A 27,701-nucleotide genomic window follows, 5' to 3' on the forward strand; every position below is an offset into this window, starting at 1 on the left:
TCATGGCCTTCACCTACATTTGTGAAGTTTGCAACCTGAGACTGCTTCAGTTAATTTTGAAGTTTGCTCTTTAGGAGTATCTCAGAAACAAATACTAGAAATGAGATTGCTGCAGGCCGATTTGTGGAGGGAGCTGGAAAAGTATTTTTTTCTAATCATTCCAATTTTGAGAAAAGGGGGAGCAGCGACGAACGATTTATAAAACACTTTTTAGTATAAATAACGTGAAATCTTTTTTTTTCAGAGTATCTGTCCTGAATCTATTGCAGAAGGTACACCGTTAGAGAAGCAAATTATTTAATAAGCCAGCGAGGGGAAAATGCTGCTCTAAGCCGACTCACGAACGATTTCCATCCACCTAATTGTTTGTTTACACAGCAAACCCAAATCCTCGTGAAGGAATGCTAGGACGGAAAGCTAGAAGGGTCAAAAGTTTAGGCCAACACAAGCAAAAGAGGAAGGAATTTACAGACATGCTCTGTACCGTAGGTAACGAAGGCGGAAAACGAGAGGTCGCGCATGCGCTGTCTCGTTCCAATTGTCTCGCGACAGCCAATCAGGACAAGCAGCGGAGACTTTCGAACAAGCGGAGAAGCGAAGCTTTGGAGGGGAGAAGTTGAAAGCAATACTAAAGCACTCTAACGGCCGTAGAGACCCCGAGTTGCCGCGGTGCTTGTAACCCTGCAGTGAAGAAAAAGGCTATTGGAGGAAGAACGCGAACCGCCCGCTAAAGGGATGTTGGGTTGAGTCCCTCGGGCATGCGGCCAGTAGTGGCGAAGGGCACAGTCGGAAGGGAACGGAGGTAATAGATAAATATCCCGTCCCATTAAGAACAGGTCCTAAAATAACTGGGCTTTCTCCTAGAATTGCCTCCTTGCTCCCTGTTAAAACTGCTTTTTAAAATCCTGCTTAATTCAATGGAACTATGGCCATGTGCAATCCTAGGTATACCAATTCAGAAATAAGTTCCTTTGAATTGAATGGTGAGGGAGGGGAGTCTGCCCCAGGGAAATGTGTATATCGTTCTACAACTTTCTGGTATTTGTACAACTATTTCATGGAATACAATTCAAATTATTCATTTGCATTATGATTTTTGCCGTGTACCTAAATTATTGCAGAAGTCGATTAAAGTAATAATTCATAATTCAAGTTGAGAACAAGGAGAATTTTTACTCAGTTTTGTGCCCGACAAAATCAAGTTGTCTTAATGTATCAAAAATGTATTACATTTGATAGTTTCTGTACTTTAAGAAATCTAGAAACCTGAGATTTGATTGTTTTCATTCATGTGTGCATGTGACTACAGTTTTTCTTCACTATTAGTAGTCATAACATATTCCCATGTCATACCTGATACAGTAATCTGATCTAGTGAGGCTGTTAAAATATGTTTGTATTTTATTTTATAATATAGTTTATTTGATGATTTACACTTTTATTAATGCTCAGGAACCATGTTTCATTTTGCTTTCTTTAAGATTTGTTAGCCTTCTTACTTTTCATTGTCTTGAAAGTAGCTTACCTAGGAAAGTGAAATAAGGTATATATTCCTAAGCTTGTAAGCCGCCCTGAGTCTTCGGAGAAGGGCGGGATATAAATGGAAATAAAATTAAAAAAATAAATAAAAAAATTCCTAGAATAGCTTCTCATTTGATAAATATATTTTCGAAAAAGTTAGAGGCCCTGGTGTGGGACCAATATAAGTAGTCCTTGACTGACAACCACAATTGAGCCCAAAATTTATCTTACTACTATTTTACAACTTTTCTTGCCATGGTTGTAAAGTGAAATCACTGCAGTTGTTCAGTTACTAACATGGTTGTTATGTGAATCTTACATTCCTATTGACTTTGCTTATCAGAAAGTTGCAAAAGGGGATCATATGACCCCATGACACTGCAACTGTTAAAAATATGTGTCAGTTGCCAAGCATCTGAATTTTGATCATGTGACCATGGAGATGTTGCAACAGACTTAAGTGTGAAAAATGATCATAAGTCACTGTCCACTGCCATTATGACTTTGAATGGTCACTAAATGAACTATTGTAAGTTGAGGACTACCTGTATTGTAAAATAAGGGTTGGTTTATATAAAGTGTGCTGAAAGGAGTGGGGTCTTTGTGACCATTCACCTGACAGCTTTCGGTCATCACTCTTAGAATGAAGAACTTAAAGAGAATCATAAATCTGGAAGGGACCTTGGAGCTCTTCCAGTCCAATCCTCTCCTCAAACAGAAGATCCTGTACAATTTCAGACAAATGGCTATCCAATCTCTACTTAAAAGCCTCCTGTAGGGCTTTAAGTGCAAAATGTTACTTTTCTCATCATTGAATTTTCTTTTTATTAGCTAGGGTCCAGTGTTCAAGTCTATCAAGATCTTTGTTTTGTATAAATTTTATTAGTTTTTATAGGGGGCTAGGAATGAGGTGGGATTGGGGTTGGGATTTTGGTTAGGGTTAGGATTGGGGTTGAGGTTAGGGTTTTTCCAAATAACATTCTCAATATTTAGCAAACAGCATAATGACTGGGTTCATGTATCAAGAAATAATACATAGTAGTTAATTATCATAAACAATATGTTAATTGCTCGATAGTCTTCCTCTTACTAATATATATTCAAAGTTACATATCACATTCCTTTCTCTCTAGCTCATGTTTCTAGCCATTGATAGAAATTATCCCATGTTTTAAAATACACTGCGTCTTCTTTCTCTTTTATCTTTAAAGTCAATCTGTCCATTTTTGCACACTCTAAAATTTTCTTAATTAATACTTCTTCAGTTGGTAAATTTTCATTTTTCCAATGTTGGGCAAATACAATTCTTGCTGCAGTTAGTACATGTAGAATTTTTGATCTTGAGCATATCTTCCCGGATATTGCCTATTCCAGCCAGTTTGGTATCATCTGTTAATTTGATGAGTTCCCTTTCTATCCCCCCAACTAAATCATTTATGAAGATGTTGAAAAGTACTGGGCCTAAGACAGAACCTTGGGGTACTCCACTGCATCCTTCTTTCCATGTAGATGTAGTTCCACTGAGGACTAAAGGTTAAATGCGGTTTGTCAGCCAGTTATGAATCTATCTGATAGTGATACTGTCTATCCCACATTTTTCTAACTTACCAAGAAATAGGTTGTGATCTACTTTGTCAAATGCCGTATTGAAATCTGAATATACTATGTCCACAGCATTTTGCTGGTCCATTAATTTAGTTACTTTATCAAAGAATACAATAAGTTTTGTTTGGCAAGATTTTTTTTTTGACAAACCCATGTTAGTTACTAGTTATAACTTTCTTGCCTCTAGCTGTTCATAGATCTGTTGCTTGATTATTTTTCCCCAGGATCTTCTCAGGTGTTGATTTCAGGCTGATTGGTCTATAGATTTTTTGGATCCATTTTTTTTTTCATTTTTCTGAAGATGGGTGATTCTGGGAACTATGCTCAAGTTCATAAGGTGCTTCCAAAGAAAGTCTCTATTGAATCAAATGCTGCAGTAAGATCTATAAAAGTGTAAACAGTTGGCTCCCTTTAGCTATATTTTTTTTTTATTAAATGGCTTAAAATGAAGCAGTTGTGAATAGTGGAGCAACCTGACCTAAAACCAATTTGCTCTTTCGAAAGTAAGCCTGGTTCTCAATCTTTTTATATAGCTGACAATTGCTTCATTTTATGATGTTTAATAGAAATATATATAGTTAAAGGCATATAATTTGGCATACAAGTTTGCTACGACAGCAACTAAGGTAATTGATCTATCATTTGAAAGACCACCCTTATCACTCTTTTTTTAAATGGGACCTATAACAGAGAGGTCCCTACAAGCTGGAACTTGGCAGGAATTATTGATATGATTAAATAAACTTGTACTCTTGTCTGAGTGGTAACATGGCAACGTGATTATTATTTGATGGATAGTTCTGTGCTGTACACTTAGCTAGTCTTAATTGTTTTCTCAGGTAGTTGCTCTCTGAATCAAACCAATGAACACCTTTTCAGAGCCTTTTCAGTTAAGAATTTTCTTAGTACTGCATTTAGGGTTTAATAAGCTGTAAGTAGAGAGCTGGTATCTGTTAAAGGTTAAGTACCGTAACTACCAGAATTAGGGTTTGATAAAATTTCATATATTCAATCAAAGCCATCACATCTATTCTGGTTCATTTTATCCTTCTGTCCTGGTGAACCTTTAAATAAAGTGAAACCCATCTATCAGTTGTGGTGTAGGGTCTGTGATCTGAACGCTCACAAAAATTAAGAGCAGCTGGTTAGTGGTCACCCTCATCTCTTACATAAACCTGGAAGTCTGAGAAAAAAGACACAAAACTGTTAGAGACACATACATAATCTAAAATACTACTTGATATCTCTGAATGGTAAGTAAAGGTTATACAAAACTTAGATCTTTGCTCCCTAGAAATTGCAAGTTACCGTATTTTTCGGACCATAAGACGCACCGGACCATAAGACGCACCCAGTTTTTAGAGCAGGAAAACAAGAAAAAAATTCTTTCTCCTTTTCTCTCTTTCTCTCCCTCCCTCTCCCATTGTTCCTTCCTTCCTTCCTTCCTTCCTTCCTTCCTTCCTTCCTTCCTTCCTTCCTTCCTTCCCTCCCTCTTTGTCCTTCCCTCTCTGCATTAGAGCAGTACCCGTGGAGGCGGCCCTGCAGCCCGGCTTTCTCTTGCAGAAAGCAAGCTGAAACGGAGCGAGGGAGATTGCCAGAAATGTGAATCAGCTGATCTCGCGCTCCTGCACTCTCCCTCGCTCCGTTTCAGCTTCCCTTGCTACAAGAGAAAGCAAGCTGAAACGGAGTGAGGGAGATTGCCAGAAATGTGAATCGGCCGATCTCGCGCTCCTGCAAACTCCCTCGCTAGGTTTCAGCTTCCCTTGCTACAAGAGAAAGCAGGCTGAAACGAGGCAGATTGCAGCAGCGCGAGATCAGCCGATTCGCATTCCTGGCAATCTCCCTCACTCCGTTTCAGCCTGCTTTCTCTTGTAGCAAGGGAAGCTGAAACCGAGCGAGGGAGAGTGCAGGAGCGTGAGATCGGCGTTTCTCAGCACATGCCGATTCGTGCTCCTGGCAATCTCCCTTGCTTTCTACTTGCGGAGGTTGGTCACCTTTGGACCATAAGACGCACCCTCGTTTTTCCCCCCACTTTTGGGGGGAAAAAGTGCGTCTTATGGTCCGAAAAATATGGTACATTTGCATACCAAGTTTAACACCTGTATACTGGTGGAATTTCTTTTCTAGTCCCTAAAGGACCATAAAGATAATGGGGAAATTTGTAAATGTTCAGATTACTAATATGATCTGGTACAGAAGGTTCCAATCTCACATTAAAATCTCCCAATACAATTATAACTATTTGAGGGAATTTTTGAATTTAGCTCTATCAAGGTTTGCTCTAAGTTCACCCATATGCCAGAGAAGTAATATGTGTGAGTATATACATATTTAACATCACAATCACTGAGGCCTTATATGGGAATTTAACAGCTAAGCAAAAAACCATGAAAAGGCATGCTTCGTCATCTGTGCCATTCCATTCCACTTCTTCCTTGATCAATATGGCCAGATTTCCTATTGCTCAGCCTTTCTCTTATTTTCCATGCTAGGGTGATCCAGGACTTAAAAGCCAGATATTGTAATTTGTTCATTGCTGTCTGTTAACCAAGTTTCTTTTACTTCAATCAAATGAAAATTGAACAGAAATTTAGGCAGATGGAACAGTCTTTTTTCTATCCTGCTAGATTCCATGCTAATATAGGTATCATTAATCATTCTTGTAGGGAACAAAAAGAGGAACTAATTGGGTGGATTGTTACATGTCTTGTCTTTGTACTTAGTATTAAATGGGATAGTATTGGAATTTTGGTTTGAGTCACATGGATTTTTTCAGTCATTCAGTTTCAGTTTCAGTTTTATTTAATTTGTATACCGCCCTTCTCCCTAGGGACTCAGGGCGGTTCACAGGGCATATATAAATAACAATACAAAAGTTAAAAAAGATTAAATCAATGCCCAGTTAAAAACAATAATACAATTCTAAAACAACAATTTAAAACCCATAATCCCCCGTCAGGCCAGACCAGCTAATTCAAATAAGTGGGTCTTCAGGCCACGACGGAAAGTTCGGAGGTCTGATGCCATCCGGAGCTCCACCGGCAGTTGGTTCCATAATGCCGGAGCGCCCACAGAGAAGGCTCTCCCCCTGGGGGCCGCCAGTCGGCATTCCCTGACTGGAGGCACCCTGAGGAGGCCCTCTCTGTGGGAACGCACAGGGCGGAGGGGAGTTGACGCCGGCGGAAGTGATGTTATCCAAAATTCCTTTGATTTTAAAAAAAACCAACAACATCAGTTTGAAATTTGCCTTGCTACGGTGAATTTTGAGATATGCAGCAATTTACGTGGGGTACTTTTGCAGATTGGCAATGGCGTGTATGTGTTTTACTGCTTTGAATGATTTTTCCCCCTTCTATCACCCTGGAAAGGTAACGGACAGGAAGGTTGATTCATTGTGCAGGTTGATTCATGGGTGTATGTAAAAAGTTGTTTTTATGTCTCAGTGTGTTTGTATTTCCCGTGGTTTAGCTTCATTGTGATTCTTCTATCCCAACTGAGCTGTACGTGTGTGTGTGTGTGTGTGTGTGTGTGTGTGTGTGTAAGTTTGTAGAGGTCTCTCCTTTGCTCATTGGAATGTTTGTCAGATTTTTTTTCCCTTTTGGTTGCAAATGAAGAACTGGAGACAATTTTTGCCTCTTAATGGGGCCTGGAAGAAGTGTGTGTTCTGACTGACCTAGGATATTCATATCCTTTTTTTAATCAATGGAATAAGTGGGAAAGCAGTGCGTAAAAACATTGCTGTTGAACTGAAATAAAGTAATGCTTGTTTTGAGAAAGGCTTCTCATGTGTTTTGTTTGTGTGATGTGATAGTGTTGGGGAAAGTTTGTAAACTAATCATTTGCAAGAAAGGAGACAATGCATGGAGACCTTTTATTCCTGGCATTGTTGTCCCAGAAAGTTTGGGTCCTTTTATCTGGCATGCAAGCCCAGTGAACTGTACCATATAGCTGAAAAGGTAAAGAAAACTTTTATTTCCAATTAAAAGAGAGCTGTCTGGAAGCAAATTCCAAATGAGTGCACCCCAACTTAGAGTGGACACCTTCTTATATAGTTTTGAAAAGTATATATTGCCATGAACCAATCATGGAAACACATCATTATAAACCAATAATTAACAACAACATCAAGCATACATGTTCAGGACTATACTAACAGTTTAGCTAAAGCTTACAAAGTAGCTATGTCCTTTATCTTATCAGAAGCCTTCCCCCTTACTAAAAACATTCCTAAGCAACTTGGCACCAGGGTCTTGCCCATCACCGTAATGGTTAGGCATTCCTAGTAGGAGACAGATGGTCTGGTCAAATTGGTCTCATTTCTGAACAAAGCAGTTCAACTCCACAGCAAATTGTGTTAAATAATAAACAGTATTTTAATACAAGAATAAGAAATAGTTTATCAATACATAAATACAATTAGATTAAGCTTTGAAAAATGGGCTGTCTTATCATGCCCTATTTTTTACTCAGTGTCAAAATGTGCAGGGTCACATAAGTCACAGAAATTTATGGAGACTATTAAAATTTAGACTGCTGAATAGACCATCAGCCTGATTATGGAAAGACAGAAAGTCTCAATAGAGGACTGTTAATCAACCAACATTATCTTATGATTTCTTTTAAAAAGGTTGGCAAAACTTTGCTACATGAGGACATCAGGAAGGGAAGGAGTTGAGTACAACAACATATCATGAGTCCAATGACTAAGAAGAACAATATAATACCAAATAAAGCTTTTAGCAATCTAAAATTTGGTATCCCAGAATTTAAAAAAGATCCTCATTATGTATACTGCTTATTGTTCTGTGCTGAATAACATAGTGAAAGCTAGATGGCATATGTCTTTCTTGAGCAGCTGTAAGTATATAAAGGGCCCATTTTACTGTTGCTAGGACATCACGATTATGTTCAAGGACCTCACAATAGAAGTCGTGGCTGTAATAATCTACATAAATTAGTGCATCTCAACATATATGACAAGCTCAAAAAAATATCCAACTTAAAAACAAAAAAAAAATGTCAATGTTAATAGCAGATTTATAATTAACACATTTATTCTTACCAATTTACTATTTTTTTTGCAAACGTAAATCCATCCTGACCTTTTAAAGTATTATTTTTCAGCCAATCTCTCCCTTTTACCTGGGAAATCAAAGCTGTTTCCAGAATTAGCTGGGTAAGTTGACCTTTTTTCTCAATGGATGTACTGCTGTCTCCTTGTAATAGACAGTATGAAATTTGGATCTATTTCATGTTAAACACCTGGATTCCTTCTACTGCCAAACTACTCCTGGAAGCAATTTGGGCATCATCTAGAGCAGGGGTGTCAAACTGCAGGCACACGGGCTGGACGTGTCATGCGGAAGCTGCGCCCACCCCATTGCCGGCAATGGCAAAACCATCCCGATAAGTTGTGCGACATCACATAACGTCGCGAGTTTGACATGTCTGATCTAGAGGTATGGAGATCTAGTCCAATTGCCTTTTGAGTTCCCCAAGTAGGCACTAATTAAAATCAAAGTAGATATTAATGATATTAATATCATTTACAATGTGAGGGCAAAAATTTTCTAATGTGATTGCTTAGTCTACCAACTATCTCCTAAAAATGCAGTGATCCTCAAATTACTATTCGTTCAGTTTTTAATGGTGATAACTTTTATATATAACTTTTCTGTTATATGTAAGTTTTCCATTTAAAAAAAGTAGAGGTTGTGCAAATACTGAACTCATTTTTCCTGTTTAAATAAAAACATTGTACAATTTAACAAAAAAAAATAATACTGTTTCCTAAAATTAAAATTTATAAAGCTGGGGAAAAAAATGGCACAAGAGTTAATTCAGTGTTTAGACTGATTATACAGTCAAACATTGTTGGGGGCAATAAGCTGACTTTGAAATAATGCTGCTTGTGGGGGTGTGTGTGTGAAAGCTCTAATAAGCAGGCATATACATAGAATGAAGGCTATTGCTAAGCACATTGATTTGTGCTTTAACTTGTAAGCCGCCCTGAGTCTTCGGAGAAGGGCGGGATATAAATGGGATTAAAAAAAACAAACAAACATTGTTTTAAAAAAAATCAGTTAGACTATATCAGTCCATTGCGGTCCCCCTGGTTGATCTTAGCCCATCAGGTTTCCGGGTGCTGCACCAGCCTAGGGCTCAGGGTAGGGGCGGTGGAGTGGCAGTTGTTGTGAGGGAGACCTTATGTCCGCGGGAGGCCACCATAGTCCAGATAGCCGGGTGTGAGTCCCTCCTCCTGAGATGCGGTCCCAGAGCTCAGTTGGGCTTGCTGCTGGTGTATATTTCACCTAGACACGTGGCAGCAGCCCTGCCTGAGCTTCTCGATATCCTCTCAGGGTTGGTGGTTGAGTTCCCCAAACTTATAGTTCTGGGTGACTTCAACCTACCATCCCTGGGGGGATCATCTGAGTTAGCTCGGGAGTTCATGGCTTCCATGACGGCCATGGACCTGAAGCAGGTTATTCTGGGCCCAACTCACGGGGGGGGGTCACACGCTCGATCTGGTTTTTCTATCCGGACGGTGGTTAGATGATCTTGGGGGGGGGGTTTCTCCAATTAATTCACCCCTGTCATGGACCGATCATCATCTCCTGCGGATGGTCTTCCGTTTTGCCACTCCCTGTCGTGGGGTTGCTGAGCCAACAAGATGGTTCCGCCCTAGGCGCCTTATGGACCCTGAGCGGTTCCAAACGGCGCTTGGGCCCCCACCTGCCTCCTTTGCTCACAGCTCGGTCGATGCCCTGGTGGAAGCCTGGGAAAGGGCAGCCACAGAGGCACTCGACCAAGTTGTACACATGCGGCCCTTGACCCGACGCAGATCCCAACAGGCCCCATGGTTCTCCATGGAGCTCCGCGAGATGAAGCGTCGGAGACGGGGCCTAGAGAGCTGTTGGAGGTCCAGCCGATCTGAATCCGACCGGTTACGACTAAGGTCGTTTACGAGAACTTATCTCGTAGCATTGAGGGTGGCTAGGTCTAACCACTTTGCCACCCTCATTGCGTCCGCAGATAATCGCCCGGCCGCCCTGTTTAGGGTAACTCGCTCTCTCCTTAATCAGGAGGTGAGGGAGGAACCCTTGCAGGGTCGAGCCGAGGAGTTTAGTCGATTTCTGTCGGACAAAATCGCTCGGATCCGGACCGGTTTGGACTCCGACTGGGCAGAGTCTGACGAAGAGGATACGGACGGTCTTGTCGATTTAATCTGGGAAGAGTTCGATCCTGTGACCCCTGAAGAAGTGGACAAGATCATGGGGAAGCTGAGCTCCACCACGTGTTTGTTGGACCCGTGCCCCTCCTGGCTGACTTATGCAGCCCGGGACGGGACACGAGGCTGGCTCCAGGCAGTGATTACTGCTTCGTTGAGTCAGGGTAGTTTTCCCGCCGCCTTGAAGGAGGCGGTGGTGAGACCCCTCCTCAAGAAGCCTGCCTTGGACCCAGCAATTTTAAACAACTATCGTCCGGTCTCCAACCTTCGCTTTTTGGCGAAGGTTTTGAGAGCGTGGTGGCGCATCAGCTCCCTTTGTTCTTGGAGGAAGCTGACTACCTAGACCCGTACCAATCGGGTTTCAGGCCCGGGTACAGCACGGAGACGGCATTGGTCGCGCTGGTGAATGATCTCTGGCGGGCTCGGGACAGGGGTTGTTCCTCTGTCCTAGTCCTTTTAGACCTCTCAGCGGCTTTTGATACCATCGACCATGGTATCCTGCTGCGACGTCTCAGGGGATTAGGAGTGGGAGGCACAGTTCTCCAGTGGTTCTCCTCTTACCTCCTGGGACGTTCGCAGTCGGTGTTAGCAGGGGGGCAGAGATCGACCCTGAGACCTCTCATTTGTGGAGTTCCTCAGGGATCGGTTCTCTCGCCTCTCCTGTTCAACATCTATATGAAGCCGCTGGGTGAGATCATTCGTGGTTTTGGAGTTGGGTATCACCAATATGCTGATGATACCCAGCTTTTTATTTCGACCCCAAACCACCCCAGTGATGCCCTCGACGTGATGTCCCGTTGCCTGGAGGCGGTCCGGGTCTGGATGGGGAGGAACAGGCTTCGACTCAACCCTGACAAGACTGAGTGGCTGTTCGTGCCGGCATTCCGGGAAATTCCGATTATTCCATCATTGGCCATGGGGGGTGAGCTATTACCCCCCGTAGATAGGGCCCGCAACTTGGGGGTCCTTCTAGACTCACAGCTCTCTTTGGAAGAGCATATTGGAGCTGTGACTAGGGGGGCCTTTGCCCAGGTTCGCCTGGTGCGCCAGTTGCGGCCCTATCTAGACCGGGATGCCTTGCGCACAGTCACTCATGCGCTCGTGACCTCTCGTCTAGACTACTGTAATGCTCTCTACATGGGGCTGCCCTTGAGGTCCACCCGGAGACTCCAGCTGGTGCAGAATGCAGCTGCACGAGTCGTCTTGGGAGTTTCCCGATACTCCCATGTTACACCTTTGCTCCGCGAGCTGCATTGGCTACCGGTTGCTCTCCGGGTGAGGTTCAAGGTGTTAGTTATGACTTACAAAGCCCTTCATGGCATGGGTCCGGATTACCTACGGCAACACCTGCGACCGGCGTCAACTTCCCTCCGTCCAGTGCGCTCCCACAGAGAGGGCCTCCTCAGGGTGCCGCCGATCAAAGAATGCCGATTGGTGACCCCCAGGGGGAGAGCGTTCTCTGTGGACGCGCCAGACCTCTGGAACCGCTTACCGGTTGAGCTCCGGACGGCCCCCGACCTTCGCTCCTTCCGGCGCGATCTTAAAACATTCTTTTTCGAACAAGCTGGCCTGGTCTGACGGGATGGGGTTGGGTTTTTAAAATTAGTTTTTAACTTAATATGTATTGATTTTATGGGCATGATGTTTAATGGTTTTTTAATTTTTGTACTTGATTTTTATTGTGTATTGCCCTGTTCACCGCCCTGAGTCCTTCGGGAGAAGGGCGGTATAGAAATCAAATTATTAAATTAAATTAAATTAAATTATTAAATATTGCCCCAATTTTTTCTCTATTTATTTTTGATCTTGTGCCAGGTTCATGGATAAATATAATTCAATAAACTTGTATTAACCCATTTAATGTCTAAAAGGTAAAGGATCTTGCACTGTCTGGCCATTGAACTGAATAAGATATAAGGTTCCAACTGCCCTTCTCTCCCCACCCAGCTCACTTTTGTTCTTTGCCCAAGTTGTGGGCGAAGCAAATTGCCTTGAAAAGATTTTTAAAAAAAGCATGCTGGGCTATTATCTGACCCAGAGTGTCCTTGCTGTGTCTCGGCAGGTAACTGGCTTAATTTTAACACTGATGCTAATGAATGGATCTATCAGGATTGGTTAATTTTTATTTTAAATGTTATCCAAGCTAACTTGCATCTTGCCCTTGAAGATCAAAATGTACTTCAGGGAGAAAGAGGTGTTCAACGTATGGAATCAACATAGCTGCTTGTAGGTGGCCTCTCTTAAACACATAAGAACTGTCCGTGTTCCTGTTTTATCTGTTCTTTGATTTTTACATTTTGATGGGCTTTGTAGTCTACAACAGCCACCTCTATAGGCAAAAAAAAAGAACTTCCAACAAAATAAGTATGGTTAGCATATATTGGATTTTTGTTCCAGTTGTATGAAAAGTCCCTGTTCCTTTCATAAGGTTCCATGTAGATACAAAAGTCTAAGAGCATGCTAAAATCAGAATAAATATTCAAAGCAAAATATGGAGGTTCCAATCTCTGAGTTGAGGGTTAATTTTAACAACCTTTTTCTCAGGGTGGAGGGAACACCACATAATCCATTGCTGAAAGAAAAAGGTTTAATTGGCATTTTTCTGTTGCTCTAATAAGTAGCATTTTCACATTTAAAACGCTACCAAAATATTTCATGTCTTTCTCCTATATTTCCATTTTGACCAGGGGAAAACAGGAATTGTTTTGTGTCCCCCTTTCCCTCTTCTTTTCTTTTTTTTGTTTTTTTGTTTTTTATCCTACCGTTATTACTTTACTATTTACTTATTTGATTTGTGTGCTGCCATCTCATCTAGAGGCATCTCTGGGCTTACAAACATTAAATAATAAGTATAATAAATAACAAGTAATAAATATAATTAAATCAAGGCTGCTAACATACCTAATACTCCTTCCTCCTCTTTGCTTACAACAAGAACCTTGTGAGGTGGGTTGTGCTGAGAGAGAGAGAGAGAGAGAGAGAGAGAGAGAGAGACTGGCTCAAAGTCATCCAGCCATCTTTGATCGGTAAGGCAGTAGTCATCCTCTCCTGGCTTCTACCAGTAGGCATGCAGTACCACTTGCAGCCATTGCCATCAACAGGGTTTCTGCTCTCTTCTCCCTTTCCCCTTCAAAACCCTTTTGGCTGCCTTCTCCTTTAAAATTTTTCTTTCTTCTAGATTCAGCCTTTAACATCAGAGCTTAGTCCCACAGACAGCAGCTTAATCATTCTTTAATCTCCTCTCCTTGCATTCTGCATAACATTTTCTTTTCTTTGGGAGATGTAGATATCAAAACTATGACAGTCAACCCAATTGAGCTGGTAATTTTTACAAATATAGAAAGGTTAAAAAAAAAAGACCCAGCTAAGATCTCTATCCTAGGGGGGAACCCACCTTAAAGGCAGCATGCCAAAATACTCTCTTGGCTCACGTGGCCATTGCCAAAAGTGGGAAAGTGAGAAGGCTTTATTAACCAGTTGTTTTCCCCTTCCCCCTTTTCTAAATATCTAACACTGGTGAATTCACAAGCTGCTTCTTAACTAGATAAAGTGGAGCTGAACCCATTACGTGTCCTCCGTGGGTTTCTTTAAGTAAATCCTCTTCTGCTTTTGAAGGAGTTGTGGCACAGTGAAATTATATTTTACATCATCTCTCCTCCTTCCCCTCCGAAAAAACCTCAAAAACATCTCAATACACAGTTATTCCATTTGCTCATTTGTCAGCAAGGATAATTACCACCATAACAATAACTGCAATTGCAAAATAGTTTCAGCACACATTAGCACCACAGGAAATTATCCCTCCCTCCTGCGAGAATGGCGGCGCAGAGTTAAACATTGAACCAAAGAGAAAAAAATTCACAGACCATGTATGTGTAATAAAGGCTACTGTACAATGTTATTGTATCCCCAAAACCCATTTCACAGCCATCTTCCAAAGAATGACGTGAAGATTTATACCCAGAAAGCTCCAATTTGGTCTTTGTTAGGCTGTCCCTAATAAACCTTTTCCAATGTTTTATGATGCAACCAAGAGGGCTACATTCTCAGATCTTGCTCTGTACTCTTCTCACCATTCAATGCCATGACCTGCTTACTATTTTCTCCAAGAAAGCTCAATAATGCTTCACAGGTAGAAAATACTGGTCTTGGCATTAGCAGAGAGTCAGATGGTGTGAAAAAGCCAGCTTCACCAGACAGGTCAACATGTCCTGGTCTTGATGCTCAGATGCTGAAGCCTTGTCAGACCTGCTCCAAATGATCAGATAATAGGAATGGACTTTATACGTGTTATAGACGAGGTATTCACTGATAAAGATTGAGAATGCAAACCTTCCCCATCGTCCTTGGCCCTCCTTCAACACTCCTTAGATATCACTCTTGAGTCTGATGTCACCATTATGCTAGCCCAAAAATCCAACTCAATCTTATTCAGTGATGATACATAGGCATGCAGCCTTCTACTCAAAGTAGGGGTACACGGATCTACTAGCCTCATGTTTCTCCCCCCCCAGAAACATTCCAATCACAGTATAGATAGATTTGCAGGATCTGGGTAGAGCTGAGGTGTTGGGTCAATAGACAGCCCAGGGATCCAGCCATGAATTTAATTGAAAAACATTCATACACTTTTCAATCATTTTATTTTATCTCTACTAGTGTATGTTATTGGGTGACGTTTCAGGATCAACTCAGCAGAACCAGACAAGGCCCTCAGGTTTTGTCCCTGTTCAGGCACCAGAATTGTTGTCCTAAAAAGCTTGGGTCCTTTTATCTGGCACGTAAGCCCAACGAACCACACCTGATAGCTGGAAAGGAAAAGGATTATCTGGAAGCAAGTTCCAAGTGGGCATACCTGGGCTTGGAGTAGAGCCTCTCTTATACAATTTTGAAAAGTATACATTTCCTTGAACCAGTCATGGAAATACATCCCCATTCTAAATTAGTCATTAAGAGCAACATCATGCATATATCTTCAAGGGGTCATAGTAACACAATTCAGGTAAAGGTTACACCCTAAAGACTACAAAGTAATCGTTGTAAGCCCTATATTTATTAATAACCTTCCTCCTTACTGAAAACATTCCTAAGCAACTTGATACTAGGGTCTTACCCATCACCTTAATACTTAGGAATTCCTGATCTTTGGGACTATCTTGTTGTATACCTTTATTATTGGTAACTATAGTAGGTGAGCTGCTTTATGATCCTTGCTGAGGTCTATGATCAGGTGCATAAATTTCTTCGAGGGAAGATCCCTATTTGTCAAATCAAATGCTGCACTGAGATCTATAAAAGTTGTAAACTGGTGTATGGCTTCCTTTAACTATTTATTTTTCTATTAGATGGCATAAAATGAAGTAGTTATCAGTAGTAGGGCGAACTGGCTTAAAAGCACCTTGCTTTGGAGGAAGCAAGCGCTTTTCCATTACCCATTCCTCAATCTTACATAAAAATACTTGCCACACAGTTTTGCTACAATGTCAAATAGGGTAATTAATTTATAATTTCTCTTTTTGTAAATGGGAACCTTAATAGAGGGGTCCCAATCATCTAGAATTTGTCAGGAACTATTCGTATAGGTATATGAACTTGCAAGTAAGGAAGCCCACCAATCAAATAATTTTGGAGATAGAAGATCTTCTCTGGGATTCTTGTTGAGAATCAGAGTCTGAATGAGTTCTCTAGTTTCTTGCTCAATCACCAGAGAGCATGGTGGAGTGGAGTTACAGGTCTGTTGATCATTTTGTGGGTCCTCTATTCCATTAGTCCAATTGGGCATGAATAATTGGCTGCAATATTCTTCCCATGTGGAGGCAGATATAGGGGTGTCCAAGGATAAGCTACATTCACAATAGTCCTGCAAATGAGTGCCAGTAAAAGGTTGGGTGTTTTTTTGTTTGCTGCCTCTAAATTTAATAATAACGGGGACAAGTGATGAGATTTTATGCAGTTTATAGTTTTCTTGTACAGTTATCTGAGAGGTAGCATGACAACGTGATTATTATTTGATGTATAGTTCCTTCTGTAAAGGTTGACGATACCATAAAAATACATATGGAATATAGTCATGCTGGCCACATGACCAAGGAAAGTCAGACTCCCTTGATTAAGAAATGGAAATGAGCATTGCCTCTAAAGCTGGACACAACTTTACTTTATACATACACACATACATACATACATACATACATACATACATACATACCTCACCTTGACTGGAGGTATTAATAGCAAAAACATTTAGGCTGGTATTAATAATTTGATTCTAGCCTTTATGTTGGGGTTTGTACCTGTTTTAGTTTATATGTCAATATCACAGACCCCAAGATAATGAAAATAGTAAAAGAAGACCTCAGATAGGCTTCCAATTTATAGCCAGGATTGGTGTCTCTGTAATTTTAAGGAAGCTATATTCTGGGATACTCTTTATCTTTGATTTCTTTTTTTAGAAAACTCCATGTTTGAGTTATAGGAAAGGAACATAATGTTTTTAAAATACTATTTCCATATCACACGTACGTTGCAGAAGATAAGTATGGATGTTTCATTATAGAGTTGCTTTCCATGATCTCACTGATATTAGAAGTACATAAAAAGCACACCTACGTTTTTATTGCTTATCTATCCAAAATCCCTCTTATCGTGTTATACATTTGAAGGGGAAGAAAAGATTTGGGAAAATGTGGTGATAGAAGGTACCCACAATGTGTGTGTGTAAGTTACATGCACTACCAAACCTCATTGCTCCACATATATATGAACTGTTTAAAGAGCTAGTGTAATGAAACATTCCCAACAATCTAAATTGATCCTGAACGGCGACAGAGAGAAGACTCAGTTAAGAACTTGTGGCCTAGTAAACCAAATTGTTTCCCAGCTAAAAGTCATGGTTTTGCAATGCCCTATTCAGAGGTGCCCATGTAAGGTTGTTTTTCATGATTTAGACACTACAATTGAGGAATATTTGCTTTCTTGCTTGTATTTGCTTGTATTTTCTTATTACTCAAACGAGAGAAATCTTAAGAGACCATTCAGAACAATGTGATCTTGGATGTGACCTAGATAAGACATTTGCTGTGAATAGGATAGCTGCATTTTGTAGGTTTTTGTTGTTGTCAAGGTTTTACTTTGTTATCAACTTGCTATTACTTTTAAATCTTTACCAATGAAAATCAATCTGAGTGGACTGAAATGTATCAACCTTGATGCTAACTAAATACAATCACTGAAATTTAAGTGTGGTTTAAAATTTAAGAGAAATTGGAATTGTTAGAATATTTTCAGTTTTTATATTATAATATTTAATTTGTGCATTTCTGAGCACTTTTATTAAAGCTCTGAAATTCTGTCTCATTTTGTTTTCCTTAAGATTTGTTAGCTTTCTTACTTTTCACTGTTCATAGGCCTTGAATGTAGCTTATCCAGGGAATTGAGATAAGGTGTACATTTCAAGGATAGCATCTCATTAGATAGATTATTCTCGAAAATTTAGACGCTCTGGCATGGTAGGAAGATGTTCCTTATATGGAATGATGAGGGGGTGGGATTGGTTGAATGGCACTGTAAAGGAGGAGCTAATCATGGTTTATATAACCTGTGCTAGAAGAAAGGTTCTTTGAAGCTTCACACCTAACAGCTTGCTGTCATCGTATTTAGGTGAAGAAAAAGGAACTTTATGCAGTTGGCTGTTTTCTTGATCCCAGCTCAGAATCGGATTTGGTAAGAAATAAAATATTCCAATAATACAAACATTATAAGAGAAAAAGAACAATAATAAGTATTCATAATTCATAAGTAAAACTAAAATTTAGTTTTCATCTTTCAAATGAAATGAGCCATAGGGAGCAGAATACAGTTGGTGTCAAAACTGCTTTTTTATATAAACAGTAGCAACATTACATGAGGACAAATATTTTTATTGTATAATAAATGCTTTGTTGTAATCATCTCCTTAAAGAAGATACGGATACCAACATATCTAAGACTGCAAGTTAAAATCAATTTGGACAGTATTTTTTCAAATTTAACCTTTACATTGTTAAGTCTTGTTGAAGAACAAGCTTTCATGAAGAGATTTTGCAGAAGTATTTTAAAATGCTATTTTTTTTCTCAAGTATAAAACTTTATTGCTATAAAACCTAGTTAATATAAATGATTTGTTAAAGTGGTAAAATCTTAAATATATTTGAATACAACAGTTTCTTTATTTTTAGAATGAAATATGGCGAAAGTTTTGAAAAAGTCCTTTAAGGATAGTTTGGAAGATATAAAAGAACGAATGAAAGAAAAGAGAAATAAAAAATGCGCAAAACTGGGTAAAGTGAACCAGGTTTTACCTATTAAGAGTAAAATTACAGGTAAGTATTTTAATATTCTCTTTTCCCTCCCCCTAAAATATAATTTTTGAAGTTAAAATTATCCATCTTTTTTAGATAATTCTGTGGCACAGATGAAAATTTTTCAAGCAAATAATCGTGCTTTAGCTTTGGCTTTAGAAGAAGAGAGGAATAAAATGAGGGAAGCACAAGATATCATACTATATTTAAAGAAAGAGTATCAGAGCCTGAAGTTTCAGAATTTTGACCTACAAAGAAAGCTTAAATTACATCAAAAAACCCAACATGCTGAGGTATTTGTTTTTTAATTTGGTTTCAGAAAGTAAATTATAAATTTATATTTATATTGCTATCATTGTTTTGATTATTTTTACTTTTATGTTTAAAGAAGCTTCAGAATGTTAATAGATTTTTTTATGAAATGCCCTTTATAGTTATTTTATTTTGTTTTCAATTAGAATGGATTCATGTTAGTGAAGAAGATTATTTCCAAAGTTGTTCAAGATCTACTCAGTGCAGCTAATATTCTTGATCCCTTAAATGATGTCTCTACTGCTGCTTTTGTAAGCTTTTTATTCTCCTCTTTATATATGCATTTGTAATCTATAGGCTTTGAACTATCAGTGCAGATTATTGGAAAAATATTTATACAAATCAATGATTTTGACCTATTAGGATCTAAAAATTGTCTCAAACCTGAAATGAAATTCAAGTATTCAGGATTGAGTTATTTTGAGAAAACTCCCAAGTGCTCTGTTCTGTCAACTGAAGTTGCAGAAATATATTGGCTAAGTTGCAGTAACAGATTGTCTGGTATATGTTTACATTTAATCGCTCAAATCCTTTTGGACTTCAAATAGGATAACTCCTATTTTCTTCTATAAACCTCAAGTGTTCTCTTGCTATTTTTTTATACCTACTTTTTGCAAAAGTAAAGTGATAGCACTAAAAATGAGATTTGATAATATGGGATTTATTTTAAATATTTTTCTTCTCCGATATTACAGCTAGTAACAGATTGAAAAACAAACTCCTAATGCTGGTGTATGATGAACCTAAACAGAAATTCAGTGTCTTTAGTAGACATTAATTCAATGTTAAAAACATGAGTCATGATGGATATTTTGTAAAATATGAATTGCACAGGGTGTTCCTATTTTTTGCAATGTCCTACTATAATTTTAATTCCTCTTACTGACCTTTGACTGGCAGAATTCCTCTTAGTGACTTTTCACAGTAAATTGATGTACAAACTGCTACTGGAACCCGTGTTTGTGTATTTTGCAAATATTGTATCTGACTCAGTAACCCTAACCCCAATAATTTTTTTTCAACATGTCTAATTCCTGTAGAATACAATTCAGTATGACTTTGAACATGAGGAATGTGCCCCTGGAAGTTTAAAGAAGCATGATTCTTTGTAAGTATACTTCATGAATTTGGATTTTTAAACGAACAATTGCTTTTCAAAATCTGTTTTTAAAATGGATGAAGTGCTTCAGTCAAGGCTAAATAAAACCAATTGACACAGTGGATTCAATACTAACAAAAATATAATATTAAAGTATAATAAAAATTATAATTCTATTACTACCTTAAAGTCACTCACGTCCTAAAGAATTTTTGTAATGGTCAACAACTTCCAAGAGAATAAGAACAACCCTACCAAGGGTGAGATTAGATGTATGAGAACAAGTACAAGCTGATCCAGAGAAGGATCAGGATGAAGAACACCTGTTTTGTGAGCTGTGGTGGGGGTGGGGCTTTCCTGTTACAACTCTTTAATAGTTGAGCACTTTCAGCAAGCATTCTCTGTCTTTGGATTAGATGAGCAAAATCTATACTGAATAAGCAGCATCAGAAAAATCTGGACCCTGACAAAATGCAAAAAATAAATTCCACGAGGCAAACATATTTTGAAGTAAACTTGAGATTGCCTGTTTTCAATTCATTTAATATATATTCCAAAAGGAAAATAAGGGTTTTGTATTAAATATTAGCATAAGATTAATGGTTTAATTTTATTATTCCAGGAAGAAAAGTAACAAAGCATTATAGTACACAAAACAAGTTTTGATTAGTATTATAACCATTTATAATAAGACACTTTATTAAAAGATACTACATATCATGTATGTATTAAAAGTATATTTTGTTTCATGTGTAATACAATAGAAGACAGAATTGTGATGTTGGTGACCTTAATCTGAGGGGCAGGTTTATTAAAGAGCTCTCATCTTTAGCTCTCCTCCCTCTCTATTTACTTGATGTATTTTACCTAACTTGATCAAGTTTGTTGAACAAATTTAATAAGTACAATCTTGAAAGTATTCCCATGATTCAGAGATCAGCAGCCATTTATTGGCATTATGCCAATAATGAATTTGTGCACAATCAGAAGAAATGTAAAAATTAAAAATGACTAGTCTAAGATCTATGCAAGAGTACAAATATTACAATATTGGTTATAATTAAAAAGAATATATTATTTTCTTCTTTTAATTTTAATGCTAATATAGTTTTGGGCATATCCTAGAATCTTATTTTCTAAGTGTCACAAAAAATTCATCAGAGATTATGAACCATTTTATTTTACAAGTCTGTATAATATTTGAAGTTTATATAGAGGGGTTTTTTGCATTAAAAATGCATGAAAGTGTAAGTTATATTTGATATGAAATTAACATAACTCTTTTATTTCACCTTTTTAAACTCTTAATAGTTGAACACTTTCAGCAGGTATTATATCTGAAATATTCAGCAGGTATTTGAAATATTCATTCAAATTTAAGCAGTTTTAGAAAAATGAAGAAATTTAACGCATGCTGCTTCAGTGGAACAAACTTTAAACTAGACATTTAAAATCTATTCCACTTATCTTTTATAGGACACTTCTAAGGCATATTCTTGCTGTAGAAGTAGGTAAAGAAGATGCAGAGAAAATGCAAGATAAAGTGGAAAGACTATCAGATAGTGACTTAAATTTCTGTGGTGACATTGAAAATACATCTTCAATGTCTCAGGCAGATACAGGTGAGTTATCATAGTTATAAAACTGAGGCGAAAGCTTTAACTAATGGTTTATGCATATTGCAGGTTAATTATTTTCCTGTTTACTTAAGAATTGTTCTTAAAGTTTGAAAAGGCTCAAACTATTTTTTGAAACTCATTTGAGTTTCAAAAAATTTGTAATATGGGAATGAAAGCCTTGGTGGAGCAGTGGGCTAATGCCTCCTTAAGTAACACCAGCTGCCTGCAATTAGTGCAGGTTCGCATCCCACCAGGCTCAAGGTTGACTCAGCCTTCCATCCTTCCGAGGTAGGTAAAAATGAGGACCCAGATTGTTGGGGGCAATTAAGCTGACTTTGTAATAATGCCGCTTGGGTTGTGTGAGAAAGCCCTAGTAAGCAGGCATATACATAGAATGAAGGCTACTGCTAAGCTTGTAAGCCGCCCTGAGTCTTCGGAGAAGGGCGGGATATAAATGGAATTAAAATAAATAAATAAATAAATAAATAAATAATAAAATATTCAGCTTCAGTACATAAAAAATAGCTACTTGGATTCTAGAAAAGTAAAAGGATGTCAGCCCTGAGTAGGAAGTATATCTATTATATTTTCAGTATGAAGGATATAATATATATATATATATATATATATATATATATATATATATATATATATATATATATATATATATATATATATGTATGTATGTATGTATGTATGTATGTATGTATGTATGTATATGCATATGTATATGTATATGTATATATATTTACAATAAGCTCAGTTTTTTTAATAAGAGCATTAAACTGCATTAATCAATACATCATTAAACAAAATAATATTGATCAGTCTTTCATCAGAAGAGGTCCAAATCAAAAGTAGAAAGCAAATACATATAATTAATCTAGTGCACTCTTTGAATTAACAAATTGATTAATCCATAGTTCATGAGTTCATACATTCCAAAGTTTTGGTATATAGTTCGAAATTACAGTCACACATTAATAGTTTTCTCAAAACTATCTGATTATTAAACTGGGACCATAGCAGAACAAATCCATATCATATATGTATATGTCTCCAAATCATTTTATTTTTCCAAGATAAAAGAATTTGATAACTCATGTTCTCTACAATGTCCAGTAAATATTTAAATAGTTGTTTGTAGAATTAAATCTCATTTAATTAATCTAAAAATATGTTTAACATTCTTTAAGAGCATTATTGGTTTATCAGTATGGAATATTCCAACTCCTTATTGCAAATGACTTATAACGATTTTAAAATATTTTCTGTAGGTTTTTAAAAAAATTCAAAACAGTTCTGAACAATTGATAATTTACAGATTTTAGATGCTGCTAAAATATCTATTTCAATTATCTTTTCAAATTGTGAAGTCAGGTTTAAATGTACTAGAATGCTGTATTTTATTAACCTTTATTTATTTATTTTGGTGCCTTCAGGTCAGTATTGACTCGTGGTGACTGCTTGGACTAGTCCCTGCAGTTTTCTTGACAAGATTTTCAGAAATGGTTTGCCATTGTCAAGTAGGGTTGAAGGGTAGTGATTCGCTCAGCTGGATTTGTGCCTAAAACAGGGTTAAAACGCAGTCACCCATTTTTTTAGCCTGGTATTTTAACCACTACAATATATCTTCAATTTACAGATGGTACTGAATAGAGGGACTTAACTGTAGTCCTGGAAGTTAAACTGCTATATCATCTAATTATATGATCAAAATTTGGGCACTTGGCAACTCACCCACACTTATGACTGCAGAATTGCTTCATCTCTCCCTACCTGAATATCTGCACCCACCTATGCACTTTTGGGTTTCTGCCACCCTAGCTGATCTTTGCCATCTTCTTGTCCCTATTGCTGACCAAGCATGCCCAGCCAGGCCCTTAAGACTTTCTTCCCAAAACCACTGAAGTGCAGTTTCCTTGTTAGGCCTGGGGAAGATGACCTCAAATGCCCAGCAGCTGCCTGGTGAAGAGCCAGAGCTGGCACACCTCATCAGCAGTGGGAGCAAGAAGACAACAAAGATCAGCTGGGGTGGCAGGGTCTCAGAGTGCAGGATGGCAAGGATGACTGGGTGGGACTTTTGGGGGCGCAGCTGAGGCTTCCTAGGACAGCTACAGTTTTTTGCCAAGCTGCTGGGGTGGTTGATGTTTCCCAAGATAATTGCAGCTTTGTGCACATTGCTGGCATTGCAAGATGGCCGGGATTTTGCAGCAAACTGCAGCTCAGGGGCTTCTTATAATCTCAGAACTGTGGTGTGCCAAGAAACCCAAGCTGCAGCATGGCAAGCAGCCCCAGAGCCACATTGTTCTGGGGCTTCTTGCCATTCTGCAAGGTAGGGTGCAGGATAGCCAAACAGGCAGAGATGGAGGAGAATACAGTCCAATTGGAGGGTGTCGAAAGGGAGGCAGTGCCTTGAAGAACTGGGTGTGGGACTGGGAAGGACCAAGTCTGAATGGCTTAGTTTGGGGTAGATCCTCAACTATGGACAATTAGAGTTCATTTATTGCTTCCAATGGGGAGTGCCACGATTGGTGGCATTAAATGATGCTGTCACACGACATCACATTTTATGACCATAATGTTAGCAACAGAAATTCTGGTCCATAATAACTTGAGGATTATCTGTACACCAAATGGTCCCTACGATTATTCATGCCCTGCCTTGAGTGAAGGGAGAAAATTGTTCATGTAATTGACAAGCAAAGCCTGGGCATGATGTTGGGGCCTGGGGGCAAGACTTGTAAGAATGTCAGGAAGGTTTATACAGACAGGTTTAGCAGACTAAAGTGGGGAAGAGAGGCAACAGAAGAGGAGTTGTGGAAGCAGAACATGCATGTGCACCATGGTTTACTAGAGTCTATGGGGAAGTGACATTTTGAGATATTACTAACTTTTAAAGCTTTAAAAGCTCCAGTCAAAGACAATCAGAAATGCTAGGTCATGGTGAATTTGTTTAGATATTAAGATCAGGAGGGCACGCCGTTCTGAAGATGCCCCATTATCAAAAAAACCTGCCTTTCTACCAAATAAAGGAGTGTGTTGCCTCCTGGGCTACATCCCAGGTTACGGAACACACTTGTTTGAAAGTTTTTTTGGCTTACAGTTTTGATAATTGAATTTTTTTTTTAAAAACCATCTCTTTTCTTAGCCTTTGATAGTGCCTTCAATTTACATTTTTTTACTTTTTAGAAGCTGTTTTTACAACATTCTATTAACTGTCTTGCATAATACAAAGTTATGTGTAAATTAAATAAAAATGTATTTAAATATAAGTAATTCATGTATCATTTGATTGGAAGAATTTCATAAGAGTATAGAATTTCATTATGATTTGCATCTAATAAATTTTATTCACTATATTTACTGTTTCCAAGATAGTAGAACCTGCTACTTATTATGGAAAGTGTGATTTATTAGATCTATAAATTTGCTTAGCTTTCTATAGAACATAAATTGTTTCTCTTTAAATATAGCTTTGCAGGTCACTGATGCATACTTTAAATTCTCAGGTTGCCAGAATTATTCCTGTGAAGATCATCCAGATCATGTGAACTCTGGGAGCAGAATTATTAGAGTTGATGAAGACAGGCAAATTGACTATTCTGTGCCTAAAAATGTTTCTGTCCGTCGTCATTTAAAAATTAATTCCCTCAGTGAAGTCTTTAAATCAAATGATGGCATTCCAGATATCAGTGTTGATCTTTCATGTTCAAAGAATAATATTGAAAATTGTGAAGAAATATCTATTAGTCAGGAGGGCAAGCATAGTGTAAACATTGATAAAAGTGAACCAGATATGCAAATTGAATCTGATAAAAGTGAATCAGATATGCAAATTGAAAAGGCCACAGCCTTTTCAAAACAAAATTTTAATAATACTGGTGCCTTTAAAATTCAGAAAGGAAAGAGTCAGAAGAGAAAATTGGCAACCACAAAAAATATGCCCAAGGCAAGATCCAACAAAGACAAAAACTGCAGTAAGCATGCAGGAGCTAAACAAAAAGCAGATACATCCATTCGTTCCAATGATGCTTATGATTTTATTAGTGAAGAGTCTGTTCATGTAACACCTTTTCGCCAAAACAAACAAAATGAACATGTTGATGACAGAGATTATACAGAAAAAGCAGAAATCTGTAGTGATGAATCATCAGTTTCACAAGAAGATCCTGACGATAGTCTCTATGTGCCTTACTCAAAAAAATCAAAAAACAATGAAACTTTAAATACTGGAACAGATGTAATCCCACTACGCACAAAATCACGACCATCAAAGAGAACTGCGTCTGAGCAACATGATAGAAATCCTGAGGGGGGAAACAGGAATACCAAGATACCTGAATCTCATTTGGGTAAGAAAATTCTTGTTTTCGATTGTAAAAAGAAATGTACTACTTTAGAACATGGTTTTCAATCTCCTGTACTGGAATCAAAAATAGTAGATAGTTGAAGATTCTTAAAAGTTTGTGCATTATTTGCTAATATTTTTCAAAAGAGGTTTTTAATAAATATGCAGAAGTGCATTGTTTCCTTGCTCTTGCCCTTGCAACATAAGCTTTAAAAAATGTCTGTACTTTGAAGGTAGCCAACAAAGCATTGAACTTTTTTAAATGAACAAGATGTAGTGGTCATAAGAACTAAATATTGGTTTTATTCAGTAATATAGTTTTAAAGGTGAGTTTTCTTCAGATTAGCATTGCCTGAAACTAGGGGGGCGAATAATAATGGTAACAAATGTCTGTACTTTGAAGGTAGCCAACAAAGCATTGAACTTTTTTAAATGAACAAGATGTAGTGGTCATAAGAACTAAATATTGGTTTTATTCAGTAATATAGTTTTAAAGGTGAGTTTTCTTCAGATTAGCATTGCCTGAAACTAGGGGGGCGAATAATAATGGTAACAATTAGGGGAAAAAGTGACAGTTCTTTCTATCAACAGGTGAATCATCTGAGGCAATTTATAAACATCTTAATGATATTACCAATGTTGTATCAACTTCTTGCCAAACAAGAATTTCTCAGCCAGCCTTCAGTACTACAGCAAAAGATACTGTTCACCAAAGACGTAGAAGTACTAGTTATGTGAGCTATAAGGAGCCAAGTCTCAGTGGGTTGGTATTTGTTTTTAAAATCTTTCAAAAGTCAATTATATAGTATTAGAACTACATTAATTTCACATTTTTGTTATTTGAATTGTTTCAATTCATCAATTTTACAAAAAAATATCAAATTTGTTTTGATAGGAAACTCAGAAGAGGTGACCCTTTTACGGATACCAGCTTTCTGAACTCTCCCATTTTTAAAGAGAGAAAGAACACCAACTCCAAATCACTTAATAAAAAGTTGCTGTCCAGATACAATGAAGCATTTGTTGGTTATTAAGATACTTTTTATGAAGTACATTTAACTTCTCATTTATATTATGCTGAAAGTATATTTACTAAAATTCTGGAGATGGAGCTTTTGCATATGTTTTTCTGATCTAAATTTATGAATACTTTGATAATATATGATAACACACATACACTGCTTTCTAGAATTTATCGATTCAGAATGGAGTGAATAACCTATCATTTTAGGAGGAGCTATTTCCTGAACATGATAGAAAAAAATAATAGGTTTGAAATGCAGATTATCATTTATTTGCTAACAAATGAAGTTCATTTTAACAGTCTGTCATTAGAAATAAAGTTAAAACTGTGTTGTCTCTTCTGGACTATTACTTGCTTATATGGCATAATGAAATGTTCAGTAATTTTGATAAAGGTAATTTGTTTTAATTATCAATATTAGCATGTTTTCAGCCTCCATTTTCTTGCAATTATTCCAAGTTAATAAAAATAACCTGAATATGCTGTCCTGTTCTGTAGGTTTATTAGGAATAAATACCAATGAATTCTCTAGAAGTTCTGAGTAAATGTGAGTTGGTGATGTACCTCAGGTTATATGCTAGTATTTTTATTCAGTTATTTGAA

The 27,701-nt window shown here is 37.9% G+C and overlaps 1 protein-coding gene across 2 annotated transcripts; it reads left to right on the forward strand.

Moving 5' to 3' along the window:
* Positions 1 to 576: 576 nt before the first annotated feature.
* On the forward strand, positions 577 to 27,204 carry SGO1 (shugoshin 1). 2 transcript variants are annotated; one of them, XM_081345373.1, is made up of 11 exons: positions 592 to 802; positions 8,251 to 8,302; positions 18,014 to 18,076; positions 18,571 to 18,714; positions 18,790 to 18,986; positions 19,152 to 19,256; positions 20,046 to 20,113; positions 21,581 to 21,726; positions 25,236 to 26,078; positions 26,666 to 26,837; positions 26,970 to 27,204. In XM_081345373.1, exons 4-11 carry the CDS (start codon positions 18,579 to 18,581, stop codon positions 27,106 to 27,108), a joined length of 1,806 nt encoding a protein of 601 aa, XP_081201499.1. In that variant the 5' UTR covers positions 592 to 802; positions 8,251 to 8,302; positions 18,014 to 18,076; positions 18,571 to 18,578; the 3' UTR covers positions 27,109 to 27,204. The 2 variants fall into 2 exon arrangements, with proteins under 2 accessions (XP_081201498.1, XP_081201499.1); XM_081345372.1 differs by lacking the exon at positions 8,251 to 8,302 and having other exon boundaries at positions 577 to 802.
* The last annotated feature ends 497 nt before the right edge of the window (positions 27,205 to 27,701 follow it).

Source organism: Vipera berus (assembly GCF_964194415.1).
Source record: "Vipera berus genome assembly, chromosome: Z".
Taxonomy (NCBI): domain Eukaryota; kingdom Metazoa; phylum Chordata; class Lepidosauria; order Squamata; family Viperidae; genus Vipera; species Vipera berus.

Bases quoted from the DNA above. Each gene is read 5' to 3' on its own strand.
- SGO1 (XM_081345372.1), top strand. From the start codon at position 18,579: ATGGCGAAAGTTTTGAAAAAGTCCTTTAAGGATAGTTTGGAAGATATA. The intron at 18,715-18,789 runs GTAAGTATTTTA...CATCTTTTTTAG, and splicing joins TATTAAGAGTAAAATTACAG to ATAATTCTGTGGCACAGATG. The intron at 26,079-26,665 runs GTAAGAAAATTC...TTCTATCAACAG, and splicing joins GATACCTGAATCTCATTTGG to GTGAATCATCTGAGGCAATT.